The sequence below is a fragment of the Aphelocoma coerulescens genome (genome assembly GCF_041296385.1).
Source record: "Aphelocoma coerulescens isolate FSJ_1873_10779 chromosome Z unlocalized genomic scaffold, UR_Acoe_1.0 ChrZ, whole genome shotgun sequence".
NCBI lineage: Eukaryota > Metazoa > Chordata > Aves > Passeriformes > Corvidae > Aphelocoma > Aphelocoma coerulescens.
Window position 1 is genome coordinate 35,338,340 of NW_027184085.1, and position 11,916 is coordinate 35,350,255.

General features: G+C 36.9%; 1 protein-coding gene across 4 annotated transcripts in view; it reads left to right on the top strand.

Annotated features, from left to right (window-relative positions):
- The window catches only part of CEP78 (centrosomal protein 78), a 36,908-nt gene extending 29,312 nt beyond the window's left edge, over positions 1-7,596 (top strand). For 2 of the 4 annotated variants that reach the window (XM_069001555.1, XM_069001554.1), the window contains exons 14-17: positions 2,502-2,579; positions 4,232-4,398; positions 5,341-5,494; positions 6,753-7,596. In XM_069001555.1, coding sequence (XP_068857656.1) covers positions 2,502-2,579; positions 4,232-4,398; positions 5,341-5,494; positions 6,753-7,280 — 927 coding nt within the window. In that variant the 3' untranslated portion in view covers positions 7,281-7,596. The remainder of the gene's footprint in view (positions 1-2,501; positions 2,580-4,231; positions 4,399-5,340; positions 5,495-6,752) is intronic. The other 2 variants (XM_069001556.1, XM_069001557.1) reach the window with 1 other exon arrangement.
- Positions 7,597-11,916: the final 4,320 nt, after the last annotated feature.

Consider the following 11,916-nt stretch of genomic DNA (forward strand, 5'->3'; position numbering starts at 1 on the left):
TTAAACATTACTACAAAGCATCTACATTTCTGTTTAAAATATTATGATCTTTTGATAACTTCTAAGCCATTGACCTTTGACATTACAAACCAGCAATTTGAAGAAAAAGCTCAGTGCTTTCATCTTTAAAATTACCTAAAATCTGTCCACAACAAAAATACTACAGAACTATGGTTTCTAAAGTAGAATTCCTAGCCTCCATCCTAGTGTGCTAGTTTGAAAACAAACCAGTGGGAGGCACCAAGTCAGAATTAAAATTTAATGGAAATTAAAGAAAAGGAAAAGAAAAAGAAAGTAAAAGAAAACACTGACAGAGTCAAGATACAACCTGAGTCCCTGTTAGGCAGGGTGGTGGTAGCAGTCCTCTGAAGTGGTGATCCTGTAGTAGAAGGGGTCTGCTCTTCCTCAGAAAGTCCAGTGGTAGCTGTGTAGCTCCTGTCCTCTGGAAATCCAGTGGAAAGAGAGTCTCTGGTGTTCAGAGTCCCAGATTATATCCACAATGGGATGCTTGGTTCCTCCCTCTGGGTGGAGCATCTCACAATGGGGTAGTGAGTCATGAGGCCAAGTGTTGATTAGGCTCATTAACAGAAGATAGTCCGGAGGGAGTTATCTCTGAGTCATGCAGCAGGACAATGATGGGCCATTAACAGCAAGATAGTCTGGGGGGAGGAGGCAAGGAAACACTGCCCCACCTGATTTCCACAGCTCATGAGGATGGTAATAGAATACACCTCAACCCAGGACACCTAGAAACTTTAAAATACAAATAATTATATGTATGTACCGGTACTATAAATGGAAAGGTGAGAATTCTTCAGTCTGTGATAGCTGTGACTGATCTTCAAAGCTAGGTTGTAGGATTCCAGGTTACATGTCAAGTTGTCAGTGTGGAACGTTATGGTTGCTGCTTTCTGTGCTCTGCTTGTGTGTCTCTTAGAGGTTTTATAGCTCCCATTACTTCCACATCTAAGGTAAATGGCAGAAAGATTGTGGTATTTGTGGATGGTTGTCCTTAGATATTTGCCCCCTACCCTATGCCTGCACCTTAGATAGTGCTAAATCTCTTTCGAAAAAGTGTCTTTGAAATGTGTTTTTCCTATACCTTCTGACTTCTGCATATGTAGCTCAAGTATGAGTCTGATGAAGATATGACTAGCTTTCTACTTGCAGCGTTTGCGTGGTTGATGCTAGTCTGGGGATTTTAGCAGTGTGCTTCACTGGAGTAGTGACAGACCCATAATCATCACTTTAAGTGGTTGTCACTGGGAGGGCTATATATAGAGTGTTGTAGAACCTGCATCTTTGAATCAGTTGCAAAAGTACCTTGCAACTTATAACACCTTTTTGCATTTGTAGAAGGATTATTTTTACTATGTATTCTGTTGCATACCAGTCCTCTCACCTGATTGCTTATATGAAGTGCAGTGATAGGCACTTGAATAAGCTTTTGATAGTAAACAAACTATTTCACTACTATTTGAATCTTTGATTCTCTTTAGAACTGGTTGATACGGTGTGTTCAAAAAGTGGTGTCCTTTTACATATGTGTGCCTGTATACAAAGTATATAGAGAAAGGAAGAAGTTTTGTATACTTGCATATTTATATGTTAATTCATATAGTCTACCCTCTGAAAAATAGAATAGCCTGATAATTTGAACAGTTTTCACCTTTTGAACCAGAAGATTGTTAAGGTGTGCAAGAAAAAAAATTCTTGCTTGTTTTTCCGGTTCAGGTGGTATAATTAAAGATGATAATGCTCTGCTGGGATGCAAGAAAATGTGGTATTGCAAATTCTGTCTACTCTTACTGAAACTGAGATTTGCTACTTAGAACTAATAGTTAAAATAAAGTTTAGGCATCTCATGAATAAGACTAGAATATATTTATGAGGTGTTTTGGGTTTGTTTTTGTTCTTTTTAATTCAACACTAAACTTGGAATTGTGATAAACTTTTTACTGAAGAACTAAGTGCAGCCAGTTAGAGTCCAGTTCTTAGACTCCAGAATTTTGTATTCTTACTGCTGAGAGTACAGTTCTTCAGGATTTTGTCTTCTTACTGCTGTAAGAAGGAATAAAATCCTGGATAAAAACTGTAGTTGGAAAATCTAGATATGGCTGCTAAGTACTTCTTATTAGAGCCCAATAGGAGCTTTTGATGATGTAGACATTTAGTTAAAAATGATGCTTGAAAAAGTGAAGGGAAAGTAAAGAAGAGCATTCATTCCTGATGGTTATGTCATAGGCCAAGGAACTTGGGCTCTAATTTCATGTTATGTGTTGCAATCTTACAACTCTGTGAATCACACTTACTTCTACTTTTCTGTCTCAATATTTTGCATCCAAGAATTATATACAGGTAGACCTGTCTTGATTTTTGAAGAAGATGTGTTTGGAATGCCATGTGCTAGTTGTTAATTGGACATGTTGAGGTTTTTTTAATTGCATGTTAGTCTGACATTTTGAGATAAATTTCATTCTAGTTTATCTGTGTTTTGATAGATGGAGCTGGAAGAATGCCTGGGAAAACTAAAGGAAGAACAAAAAGCTAGAGTAAAGGCTGAGGAACGATTACTAGAGGTAAAGATACTTAACAATTAATGATCTTTACTTTTAAAGGAGGCACTGCTCAATCAATCATCTTGCTTAATTAGGAGTAATTATCAATGACCACTAATGTGGTAGCTTCTAGAGTTTCAGTTCAAAGTCATGTGGATCGTTTACTAGTCTAAGGGCAATGATGAAATCTGTCTTTAGTAACGTTTGTTTGTTCTACTGATTCTGTTCCAGAGCCTTGAACTCCAGCTCAAGCTACTCTTTCAACCTGTTTTATTCATTTTCTGAAATACTTATGATATGGGGCATCCTGATACTTGTTTTTCTCAAGAAAGGGATTAAATCTGTTGTGCTCAAAAGCTGTTTGTTGCAACTGTTTTCTATTTGCTTTATTCTGTATCTTTGATTTTTAAGTTTTGTTTTTGCAGGCAATAACCATATTGGATGGTTTTCTGCATGTCAGTTGTTGTGAAGTTCAGTTTAGCTTTGATGAAACTGAACAGCTTATCACAGTTAAATTGTGAGGTCTGTTTCCCCTCTGTCTGCTGTTGCTGACCTAAAAATATTCTTCAGCATGAATAAGCAGAATTTCTTGTAAGATGCTTGAGTGTAAGGTAGTGTCAACAAAATGGATTTGGTCCTTACATGTGATTTGGAGGGGGGTGAAAGTAGTGATACCCTTTGAAATACGAGCAACAAGTGGTACCCCACAGTACAGGGAGCAGATATCCACAAAGGACTCTGCACTTCTCAAGGTTCATTGCAGTCCTCTTCTGTGACTGTCCCCATCTTCCTGTAATGTTATGTACACCAGTGGGCTCAGCTGGGTATCTGTTGTTTAGATACTTAAATGCTTTTTAGGCTAAACACCCCCTTCAAGAAATCTTTCTGTATCAAGGCTAGGCTGGTTGGACTTACCCATCTCCTAGGAAAAGGTGTTAAACCAAGAAGCAGTAATCTCTTAAAATTGTTTCTTTTGATGCTTGTTTATCACCTACAGTGCACTACACAATCTTAAGCCTGTGGTAGTACTTGATTGCATAGCTGTAATCTTAAATGAGTGAGTTAGTGCTTCCCTCAAATACAAAACCTTGTATATCTTGCAGTTATCATGCAGTTTTCAGTTTCATCATTGATTTGATTAATGGTTGATGTGGAGAAAAATGGAATCACATTAAACTTCCAGTTTTGGGATGCATAGTGCAGGGGAGAGATAACACGAGTATGCATTCCCCATGATACAGAGGGGTGAATATAAGGACATTGGCCTTCATAAAGGTTTAAACTAGTAAAATAAATTCTTTGGTGTTAACATGTCATATAATACATTCAAAGTAAAACAATGTGAAAGCTAAATTCTTCTGCTTGTACTTGCTCTGTAACATCCGGTACATACTGAAGACAGTGCTGAGCCAGTGGTTTTGAGTGCCTGCTGGAATATCTATGGTAGCGTAGAACTGAAGCTGTGCATAAGCAGACCTATGCAGAGCTCATGTAACAGTGCCCTGAAAATGTGTGGTGCAGCAGATTCTGCATCTTGTTCCATAAGTTATTTTGGATATTCCTTTTAATGATGCTGCTGTTTAGGCACACAAAGGTGAGATTTGATATTTTGGGGTCTTTTAAACTGAAAATTAAAGAAATTTCTTCTTTTTTTTTTTCCCCCACCCGTATAGACAGAAATCGAAAATGCAAGATTAAGGAATCTAAATATCTCCCTGTCCGAGGTTCTTCATGCACAGTCAGTAACCAGCTTGATTTTGGAAGATGAAGGTGTTCTAGGCAGCATTGAGAACTCTTTTCAAAAGTTTCATGCTTTTTTAGACCTCCTTAAGGATGCTGGGTAGGTTGTCACTTTACTTAAGTTTTTCCTGAGATCTTTCCATGGTTATCCTCACAATGAAGTATGCTGCCTTCTACCCCACCAGATTTCTAGGTCTGTACTCTCAGAGAGCAGAGGTGCCAGGTGAGGTTTAGATTGGATATTAGAAAAATTTTTCCACTGCAAGTGTGGTCAGACATTGGAACAGGCTGCCCAGGGATGCGGTGAAATGGCCATCCCTGGAAGCGTCCAGAGGAACATCTGGGTGTGGTGCTTAGGGACATGGTTTAGTGGTGAACCTAGCAGTGTTAGATTAATGGTGGGACTTGAGGATCTTTCAACTTTAATGATTCTATGATTCAATGATTCTGACTTACTATGAGGTTCATCCTGAGGCTGTGTTCTACTTTTGTGACAATCAGTTTGTAGAGTTGCCATTACTACAGGAGTTTCAAACTTCTCAGGAAGGCAAAAGTGCATTTTCACTGCATGAAAAAAAAATTCTTCATGCCTATGTCTGTTCATGGCAATAAGGAGCTGCTCTGAAAGTTACAGAATCCCAATCATGAAGAATGCTTTTTTCAGTAAGCTTCTATGTATCTATCGTATGCTGTGCTATCGGTTAATGACTGCAACTTCTCACCACTTGCTGTGGCTTAAAACCCACATGTGGTTGGTTTGGCCAACTTCCAAGCTGCAGGTGAGTTCAGTGATAACTAGGAAAGCTTAATTCTCAGCCTTGTAACATTTGTTTTGAATCTGCACACTAGTTTGTGCAAAGACAAGAAAATACCTTTAGCTACTTGTTTTCATCTTGGTTATGATACTTTGAGCTTCTCATAAAATAATAGAAAACTATGTTCAAAGCTTGAAACAGATTCTACTTCTTCTGGTTTTAAATGTTTAGTCTTTCAAAGAGTAAGAATTGCTTGTGTCATTTTCTATTAAACCTCTATCTTACAGGCTTGGACAACTTGCTGTATTAGCTGGGATAGACCAGTCAGATTTTGGTGTTTTGGGGTATCCAGAAATGAATTCTACTCTCAGTAAGCCTGTGAACCTGGTAAAGGAGAAGTCTTTTGAAGAAGAAAGACAGGAACATACCCAGAATAGCAAAGTAAGTCTAGAAGGAATGCTAGAGGCAATTCTACTTGATACTCTTTAATATACTTTTCAGCTGTTAATCCCCCTCCGATTCATGAAGTTATTACTGCAGCCATTTACTGTAGCCGCATTTATACAGATCATAATAATTCAATGGTTAATGTAAGCTTTTAAAGTGTTTACCACTTGGAGCACAAACTGTAGTATTCTGTAATGTATTAAACTTTGGTGGTAATTGTGTTGTTTCCTAGTCTGAAATAGAAGTTCCAATAGTGGTATGCATCCACTAAAATTGGAAAATACCATGACCAGGTTTCTTAGAAACATTTAATAATGAAGTATAGTGTTTTTAAGAAACCTGGTCTTACAGGAAAGGCTGTACAATGTACCTTCCTGAAAATCACAAATTATCTTATAAGTAATTGTAGCGTATATGTCCAGTCCTGATAAATGTCTGTGTGGCCATGACATGTGTTTCAGACAACTACATATTTGTAGTCTTTGTAAATATTGCATAAGGTTTTAGGTCCTACTCTGTCAGTTAAAAGTAAATTCTGGATTTTTCAAAGGAGGTATTAAAGTTCCTGTAACAAAGAAAAAAACAAGCCAAGCTTTTTTAAAGGCTATTAAAAATTTAGGTACGGGCAGCCTATAGCTATGTCCAAGTTGAATAAAACTGTCATACCAAGAATCACTCTGCACTCACCTGTGTTTCTTAAATCCAATGTCTTCTCCTCTAACTGTTCTAATTTCCTCAAGAACACATGAGCTCCTTAAATATGACGCTAGAAATTTGTGGATTGTTTTAACAGTGTGGAGAGAATTCCCAGTTTTGCAGTTTGAGGACTCTCATTCTTATCTCCTAGTACTGGTGATTAATTTGTATTCTTGAAGCAGCTAGGTGGTGTGGCATAGAGTGTGGGGACTACACTCCTGTGAACTGCTAGTAAACATAAGGAGTGGCAGGTATTTCAGAATGATAGACATGTTTAAGTTTTGGCTGCTTTTGTGTAACTGACACATCTCTGTAGTATAAATTTCAAGCTAGATGTGAAATTGTAATGTGCCTATTCTGTGTCATTATCACCCTAGCAATCTTCAGATACTTGTTTTGAAAGGTGATAAAGATTGTGCAATTGCTACTACCTCTGCATCTTAACTATGTTAAAGACTCTATTTTGCTCTGCAGACTCCATTATATATGGCAGTTGCAAAACTGGCTTGCTTTTCTCTAGTTGCCTCATTTTCTTCATTGGAATCTTTTGTTTCAGAACAGAGCTGGGGACATGCAACTTTCTCTTCCTAGCACTTTTCAATCCCAGATGGTTGTGAATAATGCTTTTTCATCACTTGGAGAAATACAGGAACTTCAGGCTGCTGGACAGCAGTACCAGCCAGGTTCATGGAAGGAAAATGAAGCTCAAACAATTAACCAAAATAAAGAGGATAAACCTCGAAGCAGTACTCCAGTATTATCTGAAAGAAGAGTCAAACAAAATGAACATGCAAAAGGACGTCACTCAGCAAGACAGTTGGCTACCAGTATGCATTCATTTTCTGATTCCAGTGTACAAATCAAAAGTGATGATAGCAGGATATCCAGTGGTATTTCTAGAGAAAAAAGCAAAAATTCTTCCTCTAAGAAATACATCCCTGTAGCAAATGAAACAGCAACTCCAAGTATCGGAGTGAGAGGAGACAAAAGTAGACTGCAGGCAGTAAATGTTAGCTCTGGAACTGATACTGTAGGATCTGGCTCTGAAATACAGGGAAGTATGCAAAGTGTTACCAGCAATTGAAATGGTTCTAAGTTGTTGTAACTGTTCTTTACACTTGCAAGATTAATAATAGGTTTTGGATGTCTCAGTATAATTAGTGAATTTTTTGTAAAGTTTTGTAGACTTTATGACTTTTTAAAGCATTGCATGTTGCTCAGTATTCCTGTTTCATGTTTGCATTCTTTGTCACTAGATTTTTAGTTTTGAAAACATGTGATACACCTAAAATGGTACCCATCAGTTTGTACTATATATAAGGGACTCTTGGCATATGGATTTCATTATCACAGATCTTTGAGCTAATAAAATTAATTTGAGTACAGTTTTTTTTCTAGTGTTTATTTTCAGTGTATTCCAGTAGGAGTGCAGAAATGGTTTTGGGCCAAACATCACTTCCTGCATAACAGTGTGTGGGTATGACATTCCCAAAATTAGTGGGAGTTGCAGAGCCAAAAATGAGCCCAGAAACATCCCTATGAGAAATCTTTAAATACAACCATTATTAGTGCTATGACTGCAGATCATAGTATAGCACATGTTGGAAGGGACCTCGGGAGCATGTATAGTCTAACTCAGATTGCTCTCTGGACCTAGTGAGAATGCAAGACTGAGACAATTACTGTTGTTTTGAAACTCCTGGGATTTACCCCCCGCATCTTGTTCCTGATTTGCAGCTTCTGAACTAGAAAAGACTTACCACATACAGGAACTAGGCAGGATGATCTAGGCTGAACTGGGGGAAAAAACAGCCTGTAACTATTTTTTACTGAGTCATCTCTTATGTGAGTTCTGGTACACATAAGATCTGTAGAAATTCCTGACTCCAGTTGCTTGACAAATATGAAAAAACTCATGAATCCTCAAATGGAATTTTTCTACAGAGCCAATAGCACAAGATTACCTTAGCTATTGCAATATTGCACAAGTAATTGCACAATGAAAGTATGTTCTTTGTACAGAGTTTGTCACTTCAGAATATTAGAAGGTAATATATTAATTTTCATTATTTTTTTACATATTTTCCCAACTGTTTGTCTAATTTTTCAGTCATTTTTTGATTGTGATTTTGGTTTGACCAAACAATTACATGCAGTCTGTATATTCAGCATTAAAAGGCTGCCTATTCCCTTTTTAGAATCTAATATTCTAAAGCTAATCACTGAGAAATGCTGGATAAAATTACAAATTCAAAAGTGTTTTATTTGTAAGGATAGGAGTTAGGAATCTGTTACTTGTCCCTAAAAATACCATGAATAACTTAGGACAAATTATTTATTACATGCCCATAAGCAGGTTATATAAATATATTAAATATTTTTCATGTTAAATACTTCTTAATATTTGTGTTTAGAGCATGAATTGCACCAAAAATCATCCTTTAAAGCAAAATTGACCCGGCAGTTTGCAATTTAGATGAGCATACTTTTTTTCAGTGGGTTAATACTTAGCCTTTTTTTTCCTGTTAAATCAGAAACAGGAAGGATTCTTCATGTCACTAGTGCTGTGGTATTGCACTCTCACTGTAAGAATCTGTAGTGCATGCTTTGTATATAGTTGGATCTGAAATTGGCTGAGACAATGGATTGAAGCTACTAGGGGAGAAGTATTCTTTTTAAGGCTATCATGAATATATCAGAAGTTTCAAGGTTTTTTCTAACAATTTAAAAACTTACAAAAAATATTTTACACATACAAACATATATATTCTCTATATATTTAACAATAAAGTATTCTAATAAAAAGTAAAATTATTATGAAACCATTTAATGTGTGCAGTCTGAATATAAACTTTTTCATTCTCTTGCTATTAGTTAATGTTTTACATAATTGTCTGTGTTCTTGTTTGACATAAAAGCCTGAAATCAATAGGCCAGGTATTTGCTAGAGAACATGTAACTGTTTACTCATAAAGCTCAATAATTTTTTCTCTTTTCACTTAAGTCTTCCTAAGAGCTATTCTTTAGAGTTCAGAACTTTGATTTCCAAAAAACAAAATAACCCCAAACCCTTGTTTGAACCACCAGTGTGTAATATTTCACCAAAATTTGCTCATCTCACTGCTTTGCTGGACCAGACATCCCATCTGCCTTCTGAAATAGCTTGCCAGGTTGCTATGTAGTCAGCATTATTTGTCTTTTAGTAATGACGTCAGTTTGTCAGCTGTGGCCAGACAGAGAGCTTGTGTACACTTGCTCTCCTTGAGTGAGCTGACTCTTTTCCAGCAGTAGTCCATCAAGGTTTTGTCCAGCATAACGTGAAGTCATGATGAACCTAATAAAAGTTCACGGAAAGCTCTGAAACTTCATTTACCTTTTTTCTGAGGGTTTTTAAAAATTCTGTCTTTTTTTCCAGTTATTCATCATAGTAAATATAGCTCTCTCTGCTTTTGTGTTAATTATGCAAATCCATGTTCATCTGCAGGGGTTGATTTGTGGCACTTGAAGGGTCAAATTCTCTCTCAAATGGTAGAAGTAGAAGCATTCCTGGAAATCATGGTTTTGAAAGCTTATATTGGGTGACTATGAATATTGGTATGATTCTGTGATAGAATTCATGGTTTTTGATGTAATTAAAATACTAAGTCATAATTGCTGCAAGCAAAATACTAAAATAGGAGAAATCTCAGTCAATAGAAACAAAACTGTAATGTGACCTATACTATTTCTCCTTATTCTTTCTATCTGCAAAAGCATAATAATCCCTTCTCCACCTTCAGGTTTGTACCTTCTTATCAATTTTATATACTTCTCATCAATGCACAGTAGGAAGAGGATTTTCTAAAGCTTCTGGGTGCCAAGGCTTCCAGCAGAGTTGTCCTCTGATCTCGTGCAAGCTGCTATTTTTGACCCTTCTGGCCAGGATGGGATTTCTGTGAACTGAAAGCTCCAATACCTGGTATTTACGCCCAGTGTTCTGAGCTGATACAAGCACTAGCTTTCCTGGTTTCTATTTTTGTGTTCTAGCTCTTTGTGGCAGCATTTGAATTACACTTTTAAGTCCGAAGGTTTAATTTCCCTTGTGGTTTGTGCCACCCAATTACAATTCAAGACTGATCCTGCTTGGATGTTGAAGGACTTTCTGTAGTAGTCGCCAAGCTTCCTGACCTGAACCCCCAACCTACACTATGTCTACTTCCACTACCCTTACTACCTTGGATACCATTTACCTAGCAGACTTGAGTTTGAAGTTGCTTCTCTGGGCCTACATAGCTGGTTTGGATTTAGTACTGGAAAAAGACCATATGAGAAGTGTGTATCTTTTGATCTTATGTCTATTTGAGACACTAGTAAAAATAATTAAATTTTAGTCACATCTATGTTATTACTAATCATTTCAGTAGATGTTTCTATTTAATTATAACTATTTTTTCTAACCAGAAATAATGTAGTTGTTCTGGGTGTTGTGGTGTGAGACATACTTTAAAAATACCTTGGTGTTTTGAAGATAATGTATCCAGCCTGTGATGTCTATGAGGTTTGCTGTTATCTCTTAAGAACTGAGGAGGTTTCTGGTGTCTGAAAGCAAGTTTGGTGGATTTTTCTTAAGCTATAGCTATTATTGAAATGAAAGTTATCTTTGCTCTACCACCACTCTCTCTGTTTACAATTCTTTTAACAAAATAACTTCCTTAAGATGAAAATCTTTTAACTAAATGCCAGACCAAGCTGTGGTCTGTAAATTCTTTTTGTTGTTCCAGGTATCACCTGGCTTGACAGGAAAAGGAGCAAATTCAAGTAGTCGGTATTTCTTCAGTGAAATAATTGGTAATGAAAAATGGTATTTTATATACATCTCAGTATTCACGTCTCAGTATAATGGACATCGATGCGTCATTTCTTAAAAAAATGCAGATTTCTATACAGATGATTAATGTTGATAAACATTATTTCAATTATTTCAATTTCATCATTGATGATTGGTGAATACCCATGAGACTAACACAGGGCCAGTGTTACAGGAAACACCAGGCAATCTAATGTGTTCAAGAGCTGTGCTTTATACAGCTACATATGAGAATCGTATATCTTGTCCAAGATACTTGGAAATTACGGAACTCTGATGCCCAACTGTTTTCATTCATACCTCATGGCATGTTTTGTCAAAATTGATTTACTGCTACTACCTTTAAAAATAACTTCTGAAAACTGACTTGGGCAGAATGTCTCTCCCTAAAACAATCAGAAAAAATTGAATGAGCTGAAGTCTCTTTCCCTCAGTTACAACAATTTCATTGTACTACTGCTGTGTTTACAATGAGCCAAGGTATCTGTGGAAGGAATGCTTTAGTATCCAGTGATGTTAGCCTCGGATTTGGCAAACCTCAAGGCAAGTCCAAGCTGTGCTATCCCTTATGTGAAGCTGATCAAGTTTCACAGCTCTCCTGTTTTTATTCTCTTCCGATGAAATCAAAATAGCAATTTGCCTGCAACAGACTTTTTGGGGAAACTGCACAACATGCAGGCATTTCTTGGTTTAGAGAAGGCAGGGATCCTCCTCCTCTACGAGGTAAGTATTTCACACAGAATATGAGAACATCTGCGTACTGTAAACCCACCTCTTTCGAGATGAATCACAGAATCACAGAAACGGTCACGTTGGATACAGCAGGTGATCTGCTCCAACTTCCAGCTTTATCAGGGACATACTAGAATACATG